The sequence below is a fragment of the Rhodnius prolixus genome, unplaced genomic scaffold (assembly GCF_049639745.1).
Source record: "Rhodnius prolixus isolate KJV_2025 unplaced genomic scaffold, Rpr scaffold_10, whole genome shotgun sequence".
Taxonomy (NCBI): domain Eukaryota; kingdom Metazoa; phylum Arthropoda; class Insecta; order Hemiptera; family Reduviidae; genus Rhodnius; species Rhodnius prolixus.
The window spans coordinates 21428540-21455303 of NW_027411615.1; the positions used below are offsets into that span (position 1 = coordinate 21428540).

The window sequence follows — 26764 nt, forward strand, 5'->3', positions numbered from 1 at the left end:
CCCATATGGCCACTCCGAAAATTTTGAAACCACTTATAAACTGTTCTAATCGAAGGTGCAGAGTCACCATAATGTTTATCAAGCTTCTCTTTAGTCTCCTGAGGCGTTTTGCCTTTCATAAACCAGTGTTTAATCAACACACGAAATTCTTTTTCGTCCATTTTTTGAAAATCACTCGACTTCCTCGATTCAAACGAATGCCAAACACAAAGAAATAGACCGCTCTGGCTGAAACTTGGTGTGTGTTCTTCCAAGAGATGCTACTAACTAAACATAACTTCGATACGCGCCAGTGGTGCTATCTCTCTGACTTTGCACGGACTTTTCAAACGACCCTCGTATTACTCGTCACGAAAAGAACGTAATGTACAATAATTGTGCAGAATTTTGAATTTGAAATTTCTCCAAAAATTGTTCGTTGTTCGTGCTTTTTTACAAAGTGGTTTGCGTGGGTAATCGTGACTGTATTCGCCGTAACACGATAAATCAAAGGAAGTACGAATTTGAGGTTTTGAAAGTCATTTGAGTGTTCGAAAAAATTAATATATGTATTTTCTAGGTAAGGAATGTAATGCAATCAAATTTTCGATTTTGAATTTCCACCAGAAATAATTATTGTGGATTTATTAGCTTACTTAACTTTTTTTGAAATCTCAAAATGGTTCCAACGATCCGCCCCCCCCCATAAACTTTGTAATTACATTGCACTAAAATAGTGCAAACGACTGCAATTTGTAATCACTGTCCAAGAAAATTATATTAATGGCTCTTAATTACTCTCATTAATTCTATTCCTTTAGACTTACTTCTAAATCTTTATCTATGTATTGAATAAATTGAATTCAATTTAAGGCGTGTCCAATATATGAGATTATTGGCGCCAGGGGATTTTTTTCAGCGCATCCTAACAGTAACCTTACTCAGAGCACCCTTACAGCAACCTTATTCAGTGCACCCTTACAGTAACCTAACTCAGCGCACCCTTACAGTAACCTCACGCAGAGCACCCTTACAGTAACCTCACTCAGCGCACCCTTACAGTAAACTTATTCAGCGCACCCTTACAGTAACCTTATTCAGCGCACCCTTACAATATCCTCACGCAGAGCACCCTTACAGTAACCTCACTCAGCGCACCCTTACAGTAACCTTATTCTGCGCCACCTTAGTTCTATAGGATAATTTTTGCAGTAATGATGGTCGATTAAAAAATTTTCAAAAAAAATCTTACCACATTGTTAATGAGATATTAACGTGTTCTAAAATTCCCCCGAAAACAATTTAAAGGCTTCTGAGAAGGAAAGAATGTTTTAAAATTCCGTGAAGGGATAAAATGGAAAAGTCAAAAGCGAGAAAGTACTAATTTGAGAAATGCGAGTGTTCACATCAAATGCAACTATTTCCGCTAGGATATATTATCTGATTATCTAAAGCGATTATTATTTTTTTTATAGAGAAGCAGCAATAAAGAAATTCGTGACAGTAGAGTGTGACTAACATAAGACATTAATCCACAAGAGATGTAAAGGAATTTGGGTATGACTAAAGGAATGCTAGATTATTGAAAGCAGGAACCGCTATGAGGTTGTAACGGCCGTATCATGTTGAAGCGCAATACAACCTAGTGACGTCACAATGGAGAATAGACAGAAAGAGGGAGAACTAGATGGTAAATAAAAGAGTAGAGCAGAGGTGGGAGTGAAACAACGTGGCCTTCCACGTAAATTCCAAAGCCAGGAGTCAAGGTCGTGCCAGCTAATTGCGCCCCCCCTGAGTGTGTTTTTATTTAACCCCCCTCCCAACACCACAACATCCCGTCGTCATCCTCCGCAGCCACTAAATTAGTTGTTTTAAAGAGGGCCGAGTTCAAAATGTCTTTGGGAGACCAAATGTTGTTTAACCCATTTATCCTACCCACCCGCTCATCAACTTGCCAACCTAATGATCTCCAAGAACTCATCTTTTACTACTTCTTCTTCTTCGCCTCTTGGTACGCCAACTAGCCTATTCCAGTTTTTATTATTTTTATAATTCCCCAAAATTACTGTTCAAACACTGGAAAGAAGTAGCCAGCGTAAAAAATAAAACGAATTTCCACTATTATGTCAGATTTGTAATTCTGCAAGGTTTAACCTTACACATTTTTTTTTTAAATTGTAAGTATTTGTTAAGGAAACTTAAATTGGCTAATACTTTCGTTTCTCATAATAGAAAGTAAAAAAAAAAGAAAAATGCAGATTTTCATTTTATTATAGGTCAAAGTGGGCGTGGTGTCACATACATGGAAGGTAGGCGTGGTTTAATAAACTGTTCTTGCTTCTGATTGGCTCTTCTTCCAACCTACTTTTCACACTTCCATTCTTTTCACTGTGATTGGCTAATTCTTTATTGGCAATTATCTTTATGAAAAATAAAAGTTTAATTTTTTTACTAATTTTTCCTCTGTAGGTATTTAATGAAATATCAAATTATGCATTAAAAACTTTTCTCAGTGAAAATACGAAAAATAAAAGATTTTTCTTACTTAATGTCTTGTTTTCTATACTGATAATGTAAGACTAAACAGGAATAATGGTTATTTTCTCGCGAAGTAGGTAAAAGAAAATTGTGGGTCTTGTTTCACCTACAGTTTCCCGTCAATTTGTTGGTTTATTAGTTTATTTAATGATTTTATTTGTTATAAAAGTCCATTCCGTAAAGTGGCAAAACTGGTTTACAGATTTTCTGAACTTTCGGAAAAGCAATACTTTCATTATAACTTGAGATTGTGTACCAGCGGAACTTTATCTCCATTGGAGAGATTGTTTGAAATAATTCTTTAGAGTTGCTGTCTCCAAAGTACTCCAGAAAATATATACATTGGCAAATAATGTTTCCTCCTTCGATTGGACAAGCTCCTTAGCTTGGAATCCTTAGCTGACGACAATCAGTAAGGACAACCACCTTTTCCAATATTATTTAAAATCCTGTTCTGTTCCTTCGATTTAAAATGCAGATAGGATACTGGGGTAACAGCTTAGGGAGACATTGTATCAAAAAATTAAGAGCATTCATATCTGTGAGTTTGTTCTTACTAGAAAATCTCAGGGCCTCAATGGCTTCCTAGCTATCCGTGAAAAACTGAATATCAGTACCAATAAATCCCATTCATCAGAGTACCGGAGTGCCGCTTGAAAGACAGATTATGTCTAATCGCCAGATCGTAGCTGACATCTTCCTATCCAAGTCCCTCAGTACAATGCTCTCTTGATGAGTTACAGAGTTTCTGAAAGAGAAGTTCTAGCATTGCCTAGGCTCATATCGGTGTTAATTTCAACGCAATACCAAACTAATTCTCGTTGATTAACCCTGAAAACTTTTTTTTTTAATTCCTACAAGCTACCACAATTGTTTGACATTGTTTTTACAATCCACCCTCATAAATTAATGACTGTTGTGATTACTTACATTTGAGGACGACGATCTCCAACTCTTGGGAGCATATTTGGACAGTTTATAGTCTGGCTCAACAAATATATATTCTCCGTCTGAAAAATTAAAAACAAAACTACTTTAGCAACAACATAATTGCGTACATTGTTAATTTATTTCTGACTAGTTATAGCCACAACAAAAAGTAAACCAGTATAACTTTAACAAAGTTAAAGTCACCCTACAATGACTAGTGACAAAATTACAGAATAGGAAATGGATTTCATAGTATTAAATATAAATATACTCGTACAGGTATTTATTTCAGAGGAGTTACATGAATGTGATTAAAAATTACAGCTTGAGCTGTGAATCTTTGAAACCAATTCTGTTTTTTTGACATGGTTTTGAAGTTTTTTTACAATTCCTTAATTTTTTTACTCTTATTCAAAAAGTGTACTACATTTTCTTCCTGAGCTTGTTGCAATAGTATTGAAATTTAAAAATTAAGTTTGCAATCTGCTTTTAAGTTTTAAGAGCACTTAATTTTGGGCAGGCAACTGGACTCGGATCCAAGATCCTTACGTGGGCGTCAAAAGCACTAAATAACGAGCTATTACCATCTCTATTGTTATTATTGACGCGTTTATAGTTGGCGTAACCTCATCAAAAAAATTTTTTTTCTTTTCTACGAATTTTATCTACCACATACTTCTACGTATACATATGAATTCACTCCAAAAATACAGTCTAAATATATATTTGTAGGCAGATGGCCGCAAAAGAGAAACTTCTAGCCCAAGATTAAAACAAAAAAAAAGGACATTTGAAATAATAAATAAAGCGAATAAAGATAGAAAGAGTGTTAAGAGAAACGATACACACAGCGAGGAGGGGAAGAGTTTTAGGTACAAAGGGGGGGCAACATTCCTCAGGGCCCAGTCTACCCCCCGCCCCCAAACTGCGCGCTGGTCGTCCTAAAAACATTTCTTACATATCTACCACTTCTTGTATGGATACCAAACCGCCAATCTTTAGAAATGGATACAATAACAGAACTAAATTTCATCTTACAATTTATAAGTTTCAAAATTACAAGATCAGGGAGGCTCCAGCTCTATATTCTGTAAACGCCATTACTATTTCAGAATATATATATATATTGAACATATTGATATTTAAAAATAATATAATAATAGAATAACTAATTTACTAATTGTTTATGACAGTAAATTTGGTATCAATTTAACATAAAAGTAATTGAACAATTACTCCAATAAAGAGGTTGGTTCTTTTTAACAGAGATTCAAACTCATAAGATTTTAAACTCGGTATGTCAACAAAAGTCCATTCTATGCAAATCTCTGGAATGTCTTAAGAGCAGTAGAAACTTAGATTTTACGTAAAAAATGGTAATAATAATATCAATGATTAGTTCGTGTAGTAAAATTTTTATTGTTCACTGTTTTTGGTGACTGATTCGTTAACCCAAAAGGAAGAATAAAGACGACTGGCTTACGACCCAGGGATTAGATCCATCTTTAGGGCCTAATTCTATTGGCAATTATAGTACGATATATTTACACTGTTATAAGGTCGGTGAATCTTCTGTCCTGAATGCTTATGAACTTGAGTGTGATTGTAACGTTGATGTAAAAAAAATACGAGGTCTGTAAATTAAGTAATGAGACTGATTTTTTAAAAAAAATTTATTCAAAAAGAATTACAATTCTATATTGTCACCTTCAAAATAACTTCCTTCTGAAGCCACACAGCGCTGGAGACGTTTCTTCCACTCATCATAGCAGTGCTCGAACTCCGACACTGGAATAGCCTTCAGCTGGTCGGTTACAGCCGTTTGAATGTTTTCGACTTTTTGGATTCAATTGAAAATGACCCCCATTTTCTTGAACGTGTCCATTACTGGTGACGAGTCTTGGGTGTTTGAGTACGACCCAGAAACCAAGCGCCAGAGCATGGCGTGGCCACACTTCAACCTCTCCAAGACCCAAAAAAGCAAGGATGGCGAAGTTGAAGCATCAAATGCATGCTGTTTTTTTTTCGATATCCACAGAATCGTTCACAAAGAGTTTCTACCTCAAGGTCAAACGGTCAATCAACACTTTTACCGAGAGGTTCTTGAAAAACTTCGAAAAAGGGTCATTCGTATGAGACCAAACATCAAGAACAAGTGGGTGTTGCAACACGATAATGCTCCTTGTCACACAGTAATTTCAATAAACGAGTTTTTGGCCAGTAAAAACATTCCTGTGGCTCCTCAGCCTCCTTATTCGGAAGGACTCGAGTCCTTGTGACTTTTTTCTCTTCACGAAGTTGAAAAATCACCTCAAGGGAAAACATTCAAACGGCTGTAACCGACCAGCTGAAGGCTATTCCAGTATCAGAGTTGGAGCACTGCTATGAGGAGTGGAAGAAACGTCTCCAGCGCTGTGTGGCTTCAGAAGGAAGTTATTTTGAAGGTGACAATATAGAATTGTAATTCTTTTTGAATAAATTTTTTTTAAAAAATCAGTCTCATTACTTAATTTACAGACCTCGTATATTGCCAGTGAGCCTAGAAAATAGCTAAGTCGGTAAAATAAATGAAAAAAATCATGACTGAAATTGGCAATATTCTTTCTTTCTAATCAAAAAAAGTCAAAAGTAAAAACTACTCAGGGATTCTAACGAAAATATCAGTCACCTATTTCACTTCATTTTACAATTCCGAGGAATCATTTAAACAAATATTTCGAAGAAAAATAAAAAAAAAATTAAAATATTAAAGTATCAAAAGAATTTCAAGGTAATTTACAAGGAATCGTTCTACCAACTAATATAGATTGGAATTTCTTGTTTATACAGTTTTATTAAAATTTTGAAGAGTTATAAAAGTAAATAAACTTTGATTAGAAAATATATGTTCCCCTAGTTCTCGTTAAAACATTTCCATCAAATTTAACGTTCAAAACAAAATTATGTAATTCACGTATCTTTTAACTGAACCTGAATACTATTAAATTTGAGACATCCTAAAATTTCTTTTAACAGTATTTTTATTACATAAATAAAATGAAACTTTGTGTTTAATTCGCCATCAACTCCATTTGCTTTTGTAGTAGTAACTAGAGGTTGATCGGTGTAACAGTCACTTAAGATTACGAATCTCACTAAGAAAAAAGGTGTTATCGTGTAGATTTCCGATTTAGAACAAAACCAAGAATATCTTGATTATCAAGAATAAGGTCCCCAGAGTTTGAAGAAGAGATTTTTCACAGACAGGTCTTTTGTATGGTTGTGTATAATCCCACCTTAACTCAAAAACGAAAACTTACAGACACCTCAAATTTGAAACTATCAGAAGATACATTTTATAACACACAAAAAGGTTTTAGGGCAGTTTTTAAATTCCTCAACCTGCATTAACTCTTAACACAATTGATTTTTAACTTTTTACTTTTTATCATTTTTACAATGTAGGACTTTTTTGGGGGGCATGCAGTTTTTCTGTTGAAGACGTTGTTGACATACCTTACAGTCGTCAAATGAAACTTGTGACTCAAACTCTTGTAACTCAGAGTATAATATAGAATCACATCAAATGAACTTATCAAATTAAATCTCAAATTCTGGATTATCAGTTCTACATCAACAATCTGGCCTTAAGTTCAGTCAAAAGTACCACAAAGGTACAGAACTAAAGTTTTTAAACTTTACAATGGCCGATGTGACGATTCTCTACCACCTGCTGCTTTACCTGGAGCCTAGAACCTGTAGCAACTCCAGACAACTCAGAACAAATTCCTCATATTTGCGATTGACTCTTCACGTCACACTCGAATCGACTTCCTCCTAGAGGTACCAACCACGATCCCCGTAAATTCTCTTTGGTGAAACGACTATTCCCTCTAGATTACCATCCTAATCCACCCTGACGCAAAATAACCTTTTCGTTCCCTACAGCCATTAACAGATCCTTCTTAAACGTGCTTCTCTCTAGTTATAAGTTTTGTTTCTTTTTAGTTGCATACAATCTCTTAGCAGTTTTAAGCACATCCATAAACAAAATGGAAGAAAATTATATGTGTTTCAAAACATTTGAAATTCTTTATTTACAGAAAAATGTGTGTATAATTTTAAATAAAATGTATATCTGTCAATCTAAAAACTTAATATATATTTTTTTATTCAATGAGTTCGCGAATGTTTATCGATGTTAGACCATTACGTTTCAGAGGCCTCATTTCTGATGCATGGACTACAGATAAGTCTTCTTGAGTCCCAAAATTGCTCTAATTTTGTTTAATTGAAAAACGACTGTTAAAAGAATAACTTGGTCGCAAGTGCTAGAAACGTAAGATCTCATAAAAATTGCGCACTGTAATTCCAAATAATACCAAGTTTAGGCTAAACAGTAACATGTAAAGGAAATACACTGCTCCACAAAAAAAGTGGCGCACTTTAAAAATGCGTTATTTTTTTTTCTCTGTAACTTTTTTGTTCCACATTTTATTTTAGTTAGCAAATATAAGAAGTATAAAGTTACGGGAGGGCTAAAATAAAATAAAAAATGATCTAAAAGAAATGAAAACATTTAATTTAACAAAAAAAGTACTTCTCGGCAAAAAATGAGTTTAAAAAAAAATGTATTTCTTCCGATTAAAAAAGAGAAAGAGAGTTTTAGTGACGTGTATTGCTCGCATTACTGCATCCAATCTCCTCGGCATACTCCTTATTACATTTCTCACGAAATCTTGTGTTAATTCCTCCCATATCTCCACCAGAGCACCTCGCAACTCTTCTAAGCTCCTGGGAGGATTATTTCTCCATCTTAATCGCCTACCCAGCTCATCCCAAAGATGTTCAATTGGATTTAAATCCGGGCTGCGTGCTGGCCACCTTAAAACACGAATGCTAGTGTCCTGTAGATATTGAACAACACAGGCGGCAGTGTGTGGTCGGGCATTATCTCGCATAAAAATAAAATTCTCCCCAATAAATGAAGTAGAAGAATGCGCCCAGAGGCTTAATCTAGAAAAGTATCCTACAGAAGAGTTATCCAGCGTCAAAAAGTTCCTTGTGCTTGAAACCTTTATGAAAAGTGTATTCCCTTCTTCAAAGAAAAGTTCCGCGAGGAGTTCGGTGAGAGGGAGTATAGGGTAATGGGCCTTTGGTTCGGAGCCCGGGGAACCCTGCCAAGGCTTACGGTTGATTTTGCGAGAGAGATGGGTTTTTACTCTACCGGCCTCCACAATCTTGCTGAGTCAATTATTTTGGACTCCTTGGGAATTCTGCATCACCATATCTACGGTGCTTAAATCCTAAGGTGACTGTGTAATTATGGATTAGTGACGAGGTCAATATGTATGTCTTTTATATTGACTGGGCATTCCCCTCATTGTTGTTTTTATATATATTTATTTATTTATATTTTAGTTGTATATTTAGTGAATTTTATCTACATGTAAATAGTGATTTTATTGTTATTTATTTAATGCACTACAAGTTGACTCTTTTAATTTAAAAGTTACCCGCAAAACGAGATGCAAGATTATCTGGTGGATTGATATGTAAGCTGTGTTTTAGCAACCTCACGGAGTTAGGCAGCACCGTTTGTTGTTCTTGCAACGAATTGTTTCTCTCCTAGGGTATCACATATTGCTGCAAAATTTCCCTCACATACAAGTCTGCATTCAAGATTGCCCTGTTGAACACGTGGAGCTCAGTCTTAGCCTCCATAGAAATCCCAGCCATCACCAGCACTGAACCACCTCCGAATGGTAGTCTACCAGAAATATTGCACGGAGCGTAGCGCTCCCCAGGCCTTCGGTAAACTGGGTAAACCCATCAGGTGCATAGAGAGCAAAACGGGACTCGTCTGAACGTTTCTCCAATCGTTCTCAGACCTGTTGCGGTGTTCCCTAGCGAACTCTAGACGGGCTCTCCGATGGTCTACGGTGAGCAATGGTCCCGTGGCTTGCTTTCTAGAGCGTAAATTCATTTCAGCAAACCTTCTTCATACGGTTTCGGCACTGAGTGAAACTCCACTAACAGTAAGCAGTGTTTGAGCTGTTTCAGAAGCAGTTGATGTACGATTTCTTAGAGTGTGAATTCTGATAAATCGGTCATCAAGTGCTTCTGTGGCTCTTGGTCGACCCGAACCTTGTCTGCGAGTGCAGAGGCCTGTCTCCTGGTAACAATGGATGGCTCTACGGACGGTGGTCTTAGGCAACCCTAACGTTCGAGCTGCGTACCGCTGACTCTGTCCATCCACAACTAATGCAATAATACGGGCCACTTGCTCTGCTGTAATTGAGAGTTTGCAATGCTTTCAGCTTGAAAAAAGTCGAAACGCGACTGTAGAGGTCAATAAATTTATTTACTGTTGAGGTAAAGTTCATGTTGTTGTTTACACAAAAAGACTGAAGGGGATTAAACGAGAAATTGCTTCTCTATTTACGTGAAACTTAGGACCTTGATTCGATTAATTGTTCCCTGACAGTTTATGAAAATAATTAAAACCAAAATGTGATTAAACAAAAAATAAACGCTTTTTTCAAAGTGCGCCACTTTTTTTGTGGAGCAGTTTATATGTTAAATATAAAATATTATTTATTCTTAAATGGTTTTTAAAGAAAAAGAAATTCCGCTGATAGAAACTGTGACTATAGATTCAGAAAAAAATTAGATTCATTTGGACTTAAATGTTAGGTTGAAAGGGAAAGATAAAAAATTAGTCCTTGCCCTTTGGCCTTGAATCTGGCGAAAAAAGAAATAAAAAAGAGATTGGTAATGTTAGAATGAGACAGAGAAAGATATGCTAGAGCGGGAGATATGAACAGGCGGGCGTGCCACAGAAAAGAGGCGGGAATAAAGAGGTAGGAGAGATGCTTGGCGGGCAAAGTAAGAGTTGCTGCAGCTCTCAAAAGAAGAAGAGGAGTAAAGTCTGGGCCCACGGCTTATAAATGAAGAATGCGAGGAGAAGAAAGACAAGAGCAGTGGTAACGACCAAGTGGAGGAACGCAGCTGGAAAAGGAGGTGGAACTGGGAGATGGGTTGAAGCACGCAAAGCCCGGTAGCTCGCTCCTTTCTACTTGCTTCTATTATTTGTCTTGGCCACAGGTACACTCCGTGCTAAGAGTCACCCAGGAATCCGACCGCTCTTGGCTGTACACTCGCTAACAAAAACCAATGAATACAAGCCCATACCTTTCTGCATGTCTGGAGGGACAAGCGCTCGCTATACACAGCTGTAACTCTACTCTTATCTTCGCATAGGATTACTGTTCTAAGTGGTCAAATAGTGTTACCGCAATTCAATATCATGTCATTGGAGTAATCATTTAAATTTTCCACCAAATATGATTAATTTGAGCAATAGAAATTTTGGTCTTCATCCCTAATCTTACCAACTTTGAGCGTTATAAGTTTCAAACTTAAGAATGTAAAAACTACCGACAAATTTCCCAGTTTTTAAAAGTGCATCTCCTTTCTTAACCAGTTAAGCGCGTTTCCAAATCAAATCTCTGTTACGGTGCGTTCGACGTGTACACTCGTGAAAAATATAAAATTGCCATTAACAATAGAAACTCGAAATTTTAATAAAATACAATAAGAATATTATTTGGTGGGATGTTTCCTTTATCTTACCAATAGAACTGCCAAGAATATTGTACGAAGTGGGTGGAGGGAGCCAGCCAAATGATAAGTGGTTGGTACATGTTTGATCTCCGCATTAGAGATTGGGAATTACCACACAAATAGAAGCTCTCAACCCTTGTGCAATGCCGTTTTTACCTTTAACCTCAGACCTCAGTACGAGCATGATTTCATTTTGCACAGAATTCAAAGATCTTTTCTACCTTGTAAAAGCTCCTGCGTCTCTAGTTAACTAGGCAATGCATAAGTGAAGCGGGACAAGATTTTGAATGAGCACAGAATGCTTCTATAATCTCAAGCCTCAGAGATTGCAGAAAAAGTGCTTGCAGTAACTATTATGTCGGTGTAAACTTTTTGGTTGTTTTGCCCTGTGTTCGTCGTGTATAAACGTCATTGTCTGATTTTAATTCCGCACTAAATGTTTACCATTGTTCGAAACCGTGCAGGAAGCCTTTTTCTGTCAGCTCCTGCAAGACGCGTGCCGCTTTTTCTTTCACAGCTTCAACAGACTGAAATCGTGTTCCTTTTAATGCAGATTAGGTCTGTGGGTTTTTTTTAAAACAAAATTAAATCCCACGTTTAACTGGTTAAGGATAAAACATCCATATATCTCAATATATTATTGGATCCATAAATGAAGATTATACCGTAGTTTTGTATTCTTTATTTCTAACCAGTACCTTACCATCTTCATTCATCTATCGAGAGATGTTCATTACGTTTTGTGCAAAGAAGAATTTGTCTATTTCCACGTATAAAGTTTTTCTATTTTCACGCATCACCTGTACTATTACTAGCTTAAAGTTGCCTTAAAGCCTAAATGGAAGGCAAATCTTTCACGTACCTGCTGAGCAAATCTCTAAAAATTTGATTGGAAATTCAGGGCTAATAATAAATAATATAAAAACGGTTAAAGTCAAGATCAAGTCAAGATTAAAAAATTTCTGATTCATCTAAGGAATTTAGTTCATCCAAATTAAAAGTACGAGGTGTGGCTATTAAATAACGAGACTGATGCTGCTACAGAAGAACTATGCATGCGCCAAATCTTAACGACCGACAGCTGTGCAGCATAAAGTTTTCTCTTTCGATTGCAGCGTCTCACGTGTTTGTAGAGAAATCAGTCTGACCGGAACCGTCGTTTGTGTAAGAGGTGTTAGTTTCGTTTTGTCGAAAACATGAAACTACACATGTAGTAGAGCAACGAATTGTCGTGAAATTACACATGAAACTTGGTAAAACCGCTACTGAAACTTATCTTTTATTAAAAGAAGTTTATGGCGATGAATGGTAATCACGTGCGCAAGTTTTTGCGTAATTCAAGTGTTTCCAAGATGGCCGAGAAGACGTCGGAGATGATGACCACCCGGGTCGCCCTTCCACGTCCAAAACGGATGAAAATATCGATTATAATTAATCAACATTACTACCGTGAGGTGCTTGCTCAACTCCTTGAAAGAGTAAGGAAAAAACAACCCGATTTGTGGAAGAACAAGTCATGGGTTCTCCATCAAGACAAACACGCCGGCTCACACTGCATTGTCTGTCTCAAGATGTTTCTAGCCAAGTACAACATCCCAGTTTTAGGCCATCCGCCTTATTCGCCTGACCTGACCCCATGTGACTTTCATCTGTTCCCTAAAGTCAAATCTGTATTAAGAGGAACACGATTTCACGGTCCGTTGAAGCTGTGAAAGAGAAAGCGGCACGCGTCATGCAGAAGCTCTCACAGAAAAAGACTTCCAGCACTGTTTCGAACAATGGTAAATTCGCATGGAGCGTGTATATTGAAGGTGATAATAACTAAATATGTATAAATTCAAAATAAAATGTTTTATAGCAATAGTCTCGTCATTTAATAGCCACACCTCGTATATTGGGTTGTATTACAATCATAATTGTCAAAGAATAAAATCAAATTCTGAACTAGTGAATGAACAAAAATAGTCTTTATAAAAAAAGAACAAAATAAACTGTTTAATTATTAATGATTTTCAGTAATAATGTTTGATTTAAGATCCTAAATGAAAGTAGAGTTCTAAAATTAAAAATGAATTTAATTTTCAAAGCAAACACTACACCCGGCAAATATTCTGGGTACGCCCCAGACTCGTAATAAAGATGTTTTTCTATAAGCTATTCAAACTGCATAATTAGTTTTTCATTAAGTAGAATATTCATAACAGTTACTGAAATAGTTGTATTTTTTTTTTTTTAATGTACGTATGTAATCGCATAATGAATCAAACAGAAAACGTTTTTCTTCAAGCATCAGAAAGGAAAAAAAGAACAATAACTTTGATTTTTTTTGGATGACGATAATAAAAGAATTCATTAAATGCATCAGTTTACAGGAATGGAAGGTTTGGAGTAGTTGGCGTTTCAAAACGAGTTGCAGGAAAAAATAAAAAAGATGAGAATAACAAAAAGAAGTAAAAAAATTAATTATGTAGCCCCCGTCTACAGCTGGGAAGTGACTGTACGCTGCTATATAGTTACATAGTCACTTGAATTTAATAACAGTGCGAGCGAGAGCCACCGATTGAGAGGTAGTTATGAACGGCAGTAAATTAAGCTGACAGAGGATGAAGTAGAAAAGAAGAAGATGGACTAGGATGATGCGAGGAATCGAGGGGGACTGTATAATGAAATGAAATTAAAGACGGTTGTAATTGGTGCTACTAGTGTTGGAATGCGTACCTTCGGAAAGGACCTTCTAGTTGGTGTGGTGTCAGCGCTGAAGAACCGAGCAAACCTCATATGATGGTAGTGGGGCGGAAATGAACAGTGGCGCCGCTACTCGTATACATCGAAAAGTTACAAACACACGAACAGAGACAAAGAAAAAGGAGATAACTCTTCTACTTCTTCGTCATCATGAAGAAGACAGGACACTGAAAATTGTACGAATGCTCCACCCAGCAAAGGTGGAAGCACGGTCCCTCCCGTCTGTCTGTCTTGCACATTGCAGTATGCACGTCTTTACTCTCCTGAGATGAATAACAAGTCTCTTATTTCTCTTCTTTTTTTTCCCTGACCAACAACTGAACAACAACCCTTCTCTATCCACACGTTTTCATTCAATGGACATGAGATGGCCAGCTTTCATTAATACCAATGGGACATCCACTTCTTCTTATAGGCATTGTGCAACAACCATAGAAAGAGAACAGTTAAGAGGGAATTAGAAAAAAGAAAAGCAATACTATTGTGGACAAGGCGAGAAATACCTTTACAAGGCATGCCATTCAAAGGTACAGATAGAAAAAAAAAAATTACAACATCAACTAGGCAAATATTTTTGTACATTTACATTCTCTTGATTAAACCACTTTCTCTGTAGCTAATACTTTATAGTTCTTAAAGTTTTCTCTTTTTTAATCATTTCTTTTTTTTCAAAACAGATTCACTACAAAAAGTAATTCTTTAAAACAATAGTTTTCACAGAGCAAGAAGATTTGGCAGCCTACAAGTTGCTCAGCACGTTTTTAATGGCGTAAGTAACTTTAAGTATTTGGGTGCCACCCTTACTTCAAAAAACGAGGTAAAGGAGGACATAACCAGTCGGATTGCAGCTGCAAATAGGTGCCTATGGACATTAAGCCCGATCCTCCGAAAAAGGGACATCTCGAGAAATGCCAAACTCACCATTTACAAGACCCTTATCAAACCAGTCCTATTATATGGCTCAGAAACATGGACGCTAACCTCAGCGGATGAGTACGCTGAACTGCTGGAAGAGAAAGGTATTGAGAAGAATTTATGGCCCGGTGGTGGAGAATGGTACTTATAGATGTAGGGAAAATGCTGAGCTGAGGGAGCTTATTAAGGAGGCGAACATTGTAAAGAGCATTAAGCTGGGAAGACTAAGCTGGTTGGGGCACCTCCACAGAATGGACCAAGGTAGAGCACCTCGCATCGCCTATGAAGGGCATCCCGGAGGCAGAAGGCCTAGAGGGAGGCCAAGACTAAGATGGTTGAGATGGAGGAGGACCTCTCCAAGTTAAATGCGGGAGGATGGAGAAGGAAAGCGAGTGATAGAATGGCTTGGAGTGAATAGTTGAAGGAGGCCAAGGCCCTACAAGGGCTGTAGAGCCATGGAGTAAGTAAGTAAGTAATAGTGTTCACGAATATTAAAAACAAATGAAACCAGAGATTTACAATATCAGTAAATAGATTTTCTTCAAATAAGAAATTTTAACAACATATTTAATTATTGGTAACCTTACTCTGGTAATAGAACCATACAATTCACTTAAATGACACTTTAGACCAGGGGTCCCCAAACTACGGCCCTCGGGCCACATGCGTCCCCCCTGAGGACATTTATCCGGCCCTCGCCGCCACTTCCGGAAGGGGCATCTCTTTCATTGGTAGTCCAGTGAGTGTAGCACTATATGTGGCGGTGCCGCAAAGCGCTACGTCGCTCATGTACGGTACTACTTCCGGTGACGCGGCTCCGAAAAGAGTGTAAAATAACAGCAGAAGTAGGAAGAAAGGCAAAGCACTTTAACTAAACCGGACATTGACCATCTCTCATTAGACAAAAGCAGGCCCATAGTTCCCACAAGAAATACTGGGCAGTTTGGTGATTTAAATTTACTTGTTCTTTATTTGAAATATTCTATTTGTTACCGTTTCGTTTTTTGTACTTTAAAAAAGTTTTTTTTTATATTCTGGCCTTCCAACGGTCTGAGGGACGGTGAACCTGGCCCCCTGTGTACGAGGGTCGTTTGAAAAGTTCGTGCAAAAATAAAAACTATTTAATTTTTTGGGGTAAACCTTTTTTATTTTTCAACATAGTCTCCTTTTAGGCTTATACACTTCGTCCAACGCTGCTCTAGTTTGTTGATCCCTTCCGAATAATAGGATTTGTCCAAGTCTGAAAAATAGCCATTCGTTTCTGCAATCACCTCCTCGTTTGAATAAAATCTTTTTCCCGCCAGCCATTTCTTCATATTGGGCAACAAATAGTAGTCCGAGGGAGCCAAGTCTGGAGAATAGGGGGGATGTGAAACGAGTTGGAACCCTATTTCCATTAATTTTGCGACCACAACTGCTGAGGTGTGAGCTGGTGCGTTGTCGTGATGGAAAAGGACTTTTTTGTGGGCCAATCGTGGGCGTTTTTCTTGCAGCTCGGTTTTCAAACGGTCCAATAACGATGAATAATATGCACCTGGAATACTTTTACTCTTTTCCAGATAGGCGAATCCCAAAAGACAGTCGCCATAATCTTTCCGGCCGAAGGAACGGTCTTCGCCTTTTTTGGCGCAGATTCCCCCTTGGTAACACATTGTTTAGATTGTTCTTTGGTCTCAGGAGTGTAGTGATGTATCCATGTTTCATCCATAGTGACGAAACGACGCTTAAAATTCTGCGGATTTTTCTGGAACAGCTGCAAACCGTCCTTGCAACACTTCACACGAATTCGTTTTTGGTCAAGCGTGAGCAATCGCGGCACCCATCTAGCGGATAGCTTTGTCATGTCCAAATGTTGATACAAAATATTATGTACCCGTTCATTCGAGATGCCCACAGCACTAGCAATCTCACGCACCTTCACTCTTCTGTCATCCATCACCATATCATGGATTTTATCAATGATTTCTGGAGTAGTAACCGCCAGAACGTTCAGCGTCACTTGTGCCCATATGGCCACTCCGAAAATTTTGAAACCACTTATAAACTGTTCTAATCGAAGGTGCAGAGTCACCATAATGTTTATCAATCTTCTCTTTAGTCTCCTGAGGCGTTTTGCCTTTCATAAAGTAGTGTTTAATCAACATACGAAATTCTTTTTCTTTTTAGTTCTTCTACTTTTTATGGTTTTTAATTTAAAATTATTACTTCAGATTAATTTTATTTTAAAGACTTATTTTTATCAAAGTGTTGTACTCGTTTTATTTTATGTGTTGCCATAGGAACGTATTTTCTTGGTGCAAATGAAAATAAATGAATAAAATGGAATTTCAGGGAAAGGATTAAGTTCCGAGGATTCCGAACTTTGAAGAATTTAAAGAAGAATAACATCTTCAGGAGAATTATTTCCTGCTAATGGCTACATAATCCTGAAAGAAAATCTATTGTGTATTCGCACAATACTCTTTTCTGACTACAATATTACAATTTCAGTATTCGTATTCTCTTTGGCACTGAAATCTGCTGTAAGTTCATTGACTTTTCAAACTACCTACGTGAACCTACCATAAATTATAATTCTGCACCCACAATATAGAGGAGCAGTCTCTACCAATTGCGGTACAAAATTAATGGTTTCAATTTTCTTCTTAACCAAAAAAGTAAAATAAGAATATCAGCGACAGAAAATAGGATTGAATACAATTGTAAAAAGAAAAAAAAAAAACAATTACCTAAACCTTTAACCAAAATTACAAAATTTGATCAAGTAAACAATTGAAGCATAATGAAACAGACCTTGGAATGTAGGGTGCAGACTGGAGAAAGACTCTACGCAGCTGATATTGACGGACAATTATACGGATGAAACAGATTATACATACATTACAGAAATACCGATACAATCAAAATGAAAAAAGTGGGATGTTGATTAGCGTTCAATAGCTAATTTTTAGTTATTTCTTTTTATTTTTAGTAATAAAGACCAATTTTTAAATATGGCCATTTTAGCTCATTTTCAGCAACCTTTTCCTCGTAATCTATTAAATCTAGGTTTTGCCAAAAAAAAGTACAATTATAAAGGAGGATTTGCCCCATATTTTACACAAAATTTGGGAATTTTATCTTTTATAGAAAAAGAGAAAAAATATTGTCAAAGTTGGGTGTTTTTCAACGTTAAGCTTTTTCGTTCATTTTTTGGCGATCAACCCTTATACGAGGGTCGTTTGAAAAGTCCGTGCAAAGTCAGAGAGATAGCACCACTGGCGCGTATCGAGGTTATGTTTAGTTAGTAGCATCTCTTGGAAGAACACACACCAAGTTTCAGCCAGATCGGTCTATTTCTTTGTGTTTGGCATTCGTTTGAATCGAGGAAGTCGAGTGATTTTCAAAAAATGGACGAAAAAGAATTTCGTGTGTTGATTAAACACTACTTTATGAAAGGCAAAACGCCTCAGGAGACTAAAGAGAAGCTTGATAAACATTATGGTGACTCTGCAACTTCGATTAGAACAGTTTATAAGTGGTTTCAAAATTTTCGGAGTGGCCAAGTGACGCTGAACGTTCTGGAGGTTACTACTCCAGAAATCATTGATAAAATCCATGATATGGTGATGGATGACAGAAGAGTGAAGGTGCGTGAGATTGCTAGTGCTGTGGGCATCTCGAATGAACGGGTACATAATATTTTGCATCAACATTTGGACATGACAAAGCTATCCACAAGATGGGTGCCGCGATTGCTCACGCTTGACCAAAAACGAAATCGTGTGAAGTGTTGCAAGGACCGTTTGCAGCTGTTCCAGAAGAATCCGCAGGACTTTAAGCGTCGTTTCGTCACTGTGGATGAAACATGGATACATCACTACACTCCTGAGACCAATGAACAATCTAAACAATGGGTTGCCAAGGGGGAATCTGCGCCAAAAAAGGCCGGAAAGATTATGGCGACTGTCTTTTGGGATTCGCAAGGAATAATCCTCATCGACTATCTGGAAAAGGGTAAAACTATTACAGGTGCATATTATTCATCGTTATTGGACCGTTTGAAAACCGAGCTGCAAGAAAAACGCCCACGATTGGCCCACAAAAAAGTCCTTTTCCATCACGGCAACGCACCAGCTCACACCTCAGCAGTTGTGGTCGCAAAATTAATGGAAATAGAGTTCCAACTCGTTTCACATCCCCCCTATTCTCTAGACTTGGTTCCCTCGGACTACTATTTGTTCCCCAATATGAAGAAATGGCTGGCGGGAAAAAGATTTTATTCAAACGAGGAGGTGATTGCAGAAACGAATGGCTATTTTTCAGACTTGGACAAATCCTATTATTCGGAAGGGATCAACAAACTAGAGCAGCGTTGGACGAAGTTTATAAACCTAAAAGGAGACTATGTTGAAAAATAAAAAAGGTTTACCCCAAAAAATTGCACGGATTTTTCAAACGACCCTCGTAGAACAGAAAAAACAACACGCCAAATGAAGAAGTCTCGGAAGTCAGAACTTAAATTAAAAATACAATAACATAAATTAGATTTGTGTGGAATAATATCTGGAAAAAAAAGGACAAGGAATAATTTATGAAAGGACAAGGACAACCAGGCGTTAAAAAAGGGCAGTTGGCAACCCTACTCTACTCGTTTAAAAAGATTCAGAAAACCATTGTAGTGATAAAAAGTTACTATTAGAAGCGCTAACGTAAAGAAGCAAAAACAAGTTTGCTCTTAAAATGATACACACAAAAAATACAACAAAAAAAAGAAAAGAAAAATATGTAGTAATATATTAAAATAAAAAATAAAATTGTAACCCCATTGATTTGAATTAAATGAATGCGAATGTAACATGGAACTGGGGCTACCAGTTTTTAAATTGTACTCTAGTCCCCCCCTCCAATATCCTGTGTACGATAAAAGGTAGGAGAAAATAAAAAACATTTTATTATGAGAACAGTTCGCTCAATGAGTTTGTTTAGGCCCTCTTATACGGGCCTGAAATAAATAACAATTATTATTTTTAAAAATAAAAAAAAAGTATATGTATATATACAGATGAAAGAATTTAAAATATAAATATAAAATAAATAAACGGAAAGAGAAGGTTAATAAAGAACTGATCAATTAAATGGGCTGTGTAAGGTTATAAGAATTATTGCCCATTATCCTCCGGGCGATTCCTTGTATTATTATTTTTCCATTTTGTCCCTTCCCATCCCCTGCCTATCATCCATTCTAAAAATTCATGTAAGTGATAAAAAGACAGCAAAAGAATAATTATTATTTATGCATTGTATAAATGCATACTAATTAGACGTAATTTAAAAATACAATTTTAATAATATATATTCTATTTTTCTCTTCAAAAGCAAAAAGAAAAAACCAAGGGATCCAACTATTAAAATTTTTTTTCCCCATCCAGTTTGTGATGGTCAAAAAAAGGCAGGTTATATGGCTGAAGGTATCATTTGGGTTGGAGATGAAGCGAAGAACGAAACATCTTTTAGATCTTTTATCTCTTCTTCTAATTGTACAATTAAACAGAAGCCACATTCTTCAAACAGAAAAAGAGAATAAAAAAAAAAAAAAATAACTTTTTAGGCCCCTTAATTTATACCCCTTAAATACATAAATTTTAGTAGTTCTGGTTGTTATTTATTTTTTACTTTTTAATGTCCGCATACATCTTTCATTTATATTTCTTGAATCCAAGTGTAGAAGGGAGTAACCCATTCTGATGTTTTTATAATCACAACTCTCTTCTACAATTAGACGTTGGGTGTGAAACTATCAAAATGCGGTTTCCTCTATTGCCTTCCCTTTTACTGTGAATTAGAATTGTAGATTATTTACTTAATAAAACTAAAACCAAAAAATAAATGTTTTAATTTCTTCTTATAATTTCTTACAACTAATGGGGGAATTGTATCTTCCATTTTACATACATTCCTTTTACCTAACCATTATAGTATGGTTAAATAAAGATACGGGAGGCAAAGATGTAATTATTAATTTCCTTGGAAATTAATAATTAGATAATTTTTTTCCTTCTTTTGTGTATCAATCTTTATTCTAATTTTTAAAAGCCTATTCCACTTCTCTTACATAATTCGTTCTTCACTCAGGTATTTGGAATATTTTTAATTCCAGGTGCGGCCATAAAACTTTAGTTCTTTTTAATTAAAATTATTCAAATATAACCCCTTTTTTTGTCTAAAATTGTTTAGAATGATTTATTTTTTAACGAAAACTTAGGATAAATACCCCTTAGTTTCACTTGTAGAAACTTTATTTTATTTTATTATTTATCTTTTATTTTACTTTATATTATTTAACGAAAACTTAGGATAAATACCCCTTAGTTTCACTTGTAGAAACTTTATTTTATTTTATTATTTATCTTTTATTTTACTTTATATTATTTAACGAAAACTTAGGATAAATACCCCTTAGTTTCACTTGTAGAAACTTTATTTTATTTTATTATTTATCTTTTATTTTACTTTATATTATTTAACGAAAACTTAGGATAAATACCCCTTAGTTTCACTTGTAGAAACTTTATTTTATTTTATTATTTATCTTTTATTTTACTTTATATTATTTAACGAAAACTTAGGATAAATACCCCTTAGTTTCACTTGTAGAAACTTTATTTTATTTTATTTTATTATTTATCTTTTATTTTATTTTATTATTTATTTTATCTTTTAATTTATTATTTATTTCATCTTTTATTTTACATTATATTATTACAAATAATAATAATAATGCTTTGGAGATGTTGACCACTCCCAAATTGAGCCAAGAATTTTACTGAAAATTCACTCAATTTTCGTTACTTAAAGATACAGAATCGAGCGTTTTAGAAATGGAATGACTGGTTTAATTGCGTCTTGATATTGCGCTTTTCTAGAACATTACTACATCCTTTTTGTACCGTTTACATACTATCTATATGGCCATCGTATGGGATCAATTTTTTTTTTTTTATCTTTCATTCATAATAACACCTTAGATATTTTTACATTTCTATCATAATTTTTCTTGTAATGAAAGTTGAATGTCTGTAGAAAAGAATTACGTACTGTCAAGTACCATGGTCTTTAAGCATGCGTGTTCACCCGGTCATCACATCAAGAGGGTAAACGAGTTTTCATCAACGTCAATACAATAGATGATTCTGCAGAAAATCTAGTTTAGTCATCGTCAAAAAAAAAAAAAAAAAGCAGAGCACAGTCATCGAAATAGACTTATGGGGGGATTCTGACATTTTTTTTTTTCTTAAACTCGGGTTAACCACTTCCGTACCGCTTCGTGAAGATAACTCATGTTCCAGGGAATATGTAGTTCATTCCTCTTGTACGTAGTTTTCTCTGGCAGGATGCCTAAATTCTGTCAGAGATTCGTAGTTCTTAACTTAGTCATTCTTTTTTTGACCAAAGTACGATCTCATAGTTCTGCTGAATTCTCCGACTGTTAAGTATTCTCGCCACGCGTGAATATATCGCCATTCGCTTATTGAAGAGTTTAATTTTTTCTATTTTTGTCTCTTTGAATATTTCCCGGACAAAATTAATTATATGAAAAATTATAGTAATTTTCATTAAATTGTCATTTTTTCGTAGAGTCTACAGTTTACTTTATTTAACAATACTTAATTTATTCCAGCAATTGGTTACCAATGTAAACTGCTGTAATTTATACTTCTATGTGAGCCAGGTTGTAATTGTGTCTATAACTTTATTGTGATTATATTTTCAATATAATAGCTTATAATTTAATAATACAATAACTATATTGAATAATATTAGCTTAATTGTAATTATGTTTGTTAAACGTTGAACAAAATACGAAACAACATTTTGTAAACAAGTTCAAACTTATAATAAATTTTGTACTTCAAAACAAAATCGGGAACTTAGAAATAAATATAACAATGATTAAACCTACTTACCGAGCATCAATGAAAGACCGAAAAGGTCCGTATCTAGCATCCCCTGTCCTTTCAGATAGCCGCATAATTCAGTATAAAGTTCTTTTGTACGTGATTTGGGCTGCAACAAATTTTAATTATCTATTATATCTGCTTTAAATAAAATTTGCTATTCTATTTGATAATCTAAGTTATCTGAAGAATGTTTTATAAATGGCTAACACATTTTAACCAATTTCCAGTTACGACATGCATTACTAAAAGCGCTTTTAGCTATTGGTTTAAACCTTGCTCCTCAAACTACTCCATCCACTTCCAAGTACATAGGATGAACTCCGTCTTTGTGTCCTGGTGCCCTCATGGGCTTTGATAGAAGAAGAAGAAAATCTAATTAATAAGCTTCTAGTTACATAACTCGCGGACGACTAAGTTGTAATCGCAGCGTATGAAGAAGATATTTCCTACATGTTATAGAAGATCATTGAAGCTCATAACCTCCACTGGACCAGCTACAGGTAATGAAAAAAAACTAAATATTTGCCGTTTAATGCGAGTTGCACTCGGAAGATTGTGTATTACATCCCAGTAGGTCTGTTCTTAAGGGGCCAAGGCAGGCAGGCCACCCGCAGAACGCAATCTGCGTTCACAATACTCGCACTTAGCGTCCTACCTCGGCAGCGCTGGGATTGAGAAAAAGGTGGTGTGGAAGCCATAGACAGGTAAGTCAACGCATGACGAACCGCAAATCTAGGATACAAAAGTGTATCCCTCAAAAAAATAAAACCACTAATGTACAAAAATATGTAACATTTTTTAATGTTCATACAAAGTTATTTAACCAAAAAAATTATTAGGTTTTAAAATCTAATTGTTAATTCTATCGAGGACAAAGCGGTGCTTATACGCGAACCACCGTGTATCGCTTAACGTCGTTCAAATATCTTGAGATTTGACTCTCCTAGGAAAGCACCAAGTAAGCTGGCCGTTTTCAGTGGACGAGATGTCCTAAAGTTATATCACGTATTGAACACGTCCTGCATTTAAAATGCATCCTTCCTTAACAGTTATCTTAAAAATGGTGTGTTGTATCATCATTGAACTTAAGAGTCTTCAAAAGAGTCTCATAAAATCTTAAACAAGAAGTAAAATTACAAAAATATAATTGAACCTACCTCGACAAGAAAATATAAAGGATTTCCAACAAGCAGATGTACTTTAATATATCTGGAACAAGGCTGTGGTGTACCTTGCGGTATGGAGTGGTAGGGCCCAGCGACTCCAACACGCATGCTGCATCGTGAACACCCCTACATAGCAGCTCCTTCGATCTAAACATTAACACAAAAAAATAATTATTATTCAAGTTTATTTATCATATTTTTTGTTTGAATTCAAGGTAAGTTTACATCTAAGGTCATTTAATACCCTGAAAAGCACTCAGTGCACTGCTGAATCGGTTCTATAAGTTCTCAGCTCTCCAAGTCCTTAAATCAGACAATGAGCTTAGAGGTTTCAAAAAAAAGAAGACATAAATGTAAACAAGTAATCTCTAAATGCTAAATGTTCAATCGAATACTTTTAAGAGCACGCAAGACTGGTTCTAATCACTTTGAGAGTCGATCTATTGATTGCGGGATGTAGTTCTCGACAAATACAGGTGGCTACCTCTTCTTCAAAATTCCTGTTAGGAAATCCAATGGTGCCCTTCTCTCAAATTGGCTAGAGCAACAATTTTCTGGGTTCGAACTACATCTGTACAAACATCTTCTTTCAGAAAGCGTGGATACGGTAACTTATCGCAGACTTCACTTGATTTCTGAATCTAGAATGGTTTGTTTTCTGTCATAATTATTTATCCGGCCTCTTTATCTAGTAGGAATCAATTTCTTATTGATTCTCCTGCTAGCAAGTAGGTTAGTTTAAAATTATACTGATTAGGTAAATCCCCGAGATTTTTTCTTTGGTTGGAGTCTAACCAAAAATCACTGGCGAACCCATAATCTGAAAGGTGATTTGTCTAACACACCTTCATGAATGCAGAAGTAACGGTGAAAAAGGGAGTGCAAGTACACTAATACTTAAATGCAGGATAAGCCTTAATTCCCCAACCAGTTTCAAATTAGCAACACTCTGATTGGATATATTCGTGCCTTACTTTAAAAAAAAAAAATTAAAAAAATATAACACGAAATGGAGCACAAAAATGTCTGGGAGTTATTCACAAAAAACAGGAAAATAAACTTGAGCTTTCCGTTTCCCAAACAATCGATAATAAGAATCGATTAAATTATCGTCTCAAACAAAGATTGAATGAAGCAAAATCATAACAAAAATATTTAGGCGAATGTATAAAGTAAGATTATAAAATAGTGAAATGTACCAGATAAAATGAAATATTAAGTGTGCATTGGCTCAGTTAGAAACAGGAAATGACGAATATAACAAATCAGGATTTCCTTGATATATTCACGCAGTCTGGCCAGACTAATGATCCAGTTTAGACAACTTGAAATGAGAGAGCAAAGAGCGTGGGAGTGCCAAAAAAAAAAATGCATTATATGCAACTGATTGATTAAATTATGCACTTTCCACTTTTACAAAACAAATCAAGCGAGCTTAGCCACGAGTTTTATTATGCTGCAAATCTTTCTATTATTATTTACAGCGAGTAACTTTATTTTTTCATAAAATTAGTTATTTTTAAAAAAATTTGAATACAAAAACCCTCAGATAAGTCTTACTGAACTTATTTAATGTTAAACAGAGTTACCATAAAGAGAAATAAAGGTCAACATAATGTAAAAGTAAACTACAGTCGAACCTCGCTTAACGAGCATAATTCGTTCCAGAACCTTACTCGTTACGCGAAATACTCGTTAAGCGAAACAATTTTTTTATATAAATTAAAATAAAAGGGGATAATTGCTAGATCAGCCACACTTACACCATTTTCTCGTTTCTCAATGATTTTACGTTTCAATTCTAACGTTATTTTAATGCTTTTCGAAGCCATTTTGTTAGAGGGATAACAAAATAAACACAATAATATTTAAACACAAATATCACTATATGGACTTCCCCTATACACCACTCATTCGGTGAAGTTCGGTTTCGACTGTATCAATGCATTAGATACGTGGAGAATATGAAACGCATATGCGTAAACAGGAATGACTAATCGAAGAATGCGCAGTTTTCGATGAGTCAGCGAAAACTGCGCAGTCAGCGAAATGTCATTAGAAAACTATCGTTATGCGAAACATCGCTCGCTATAAGAATCAATTTGTTTTACTCGTTATGCGAATTACTCGTTAAGAGAGGTGCTCGTTATGCGAGGTTCCACTGTATAATGTTGTCAATTCGACGGAATTTAAAAGAAATCTTCTAATCAGCGGAGCGTGCTTCAATTGAGGCGATATGATATAACCTAGCTGAAACTTCGTGGTAAGATAGGCGAACTGTGGCTAGCGACACAGCTCGCGTGAGTTGGAGGGGAACTTATAGGCAGCAAAGACATTAAAACTTCAAAAAAAAAATCGATTGAATCATCTGGACAGGTAATATTTCTTCTTGTTCTTATCGAAACAAAAAGAATCGAAAAGTTCTTTCGATATTCAGATCAAACTTAGCACATACGAAGATGACACATAACTAAACATTGAGATTATATCTTAAGAGAAACAATACTGTGGTAAAGGTCAGAGATGGACTAAAAAACCAATGGCGTAGCCTGCACTTTGACTCAGGTATGCAATCATATACTTTACAACATTACCAATGTTTTAGCACTTTTGTAGTTTTTAAAGATACAATTAATTGAGCTGTTATTTTTGAAAGTGGTATAAGTCCATTTTTCCATGTATCGAGATATTTAAGGTTTTGCATTTGAATTAATTTAAAAATATTCGTAAACCTTAATCTACTCAAGTGATGTTATTAACACTATACATCTTTTAAATTTTATTATGAAATAATAATTATTAGGTACAATTCTTAAGAAAATAAACGATTTTTTAAGCTCCAAATGGACTTATACCACTTTCAAAAATTACATATTACAAGAAATAAAAACAGGAGTAAATTTAAGTCTATATTTTTATAGACATTATAGCTTTACTGAAATGGGT

At 35.6% G+C, this 26764-nt stretch overlaps 1 protein-coding gene across 1 annotated transcript in view; it reads right to left on the bottom strand.

Annotated features, from left to right (window-relative positions):
• LOC141456692 (protein expanded-like) overlaps positions 1-26764 on the bottom strand; it is a 91443-nt gene that overhangs the window by 14212 nt on the left and 50467 nt on the right. The window contains exons 2-4 of the mRNA XM_074132890.1: positions 23810-23965; positions 22659-22758; positions 3448-3527 (exon numbers count right to left, since the gene is read on the bottom strand). Coding sequence (XP_073988991.1) covers positions 3448-3527; positions 22659-22758; positions 23810-23926 — 297 coding nt within the window. The 5' untranslated portion in view covers positions 23927-23965. The remainder of the gene's footprint in view (positions 1-3447; positions 3528-22658; positions 22759-23809; positions 23966-26764) is intronic.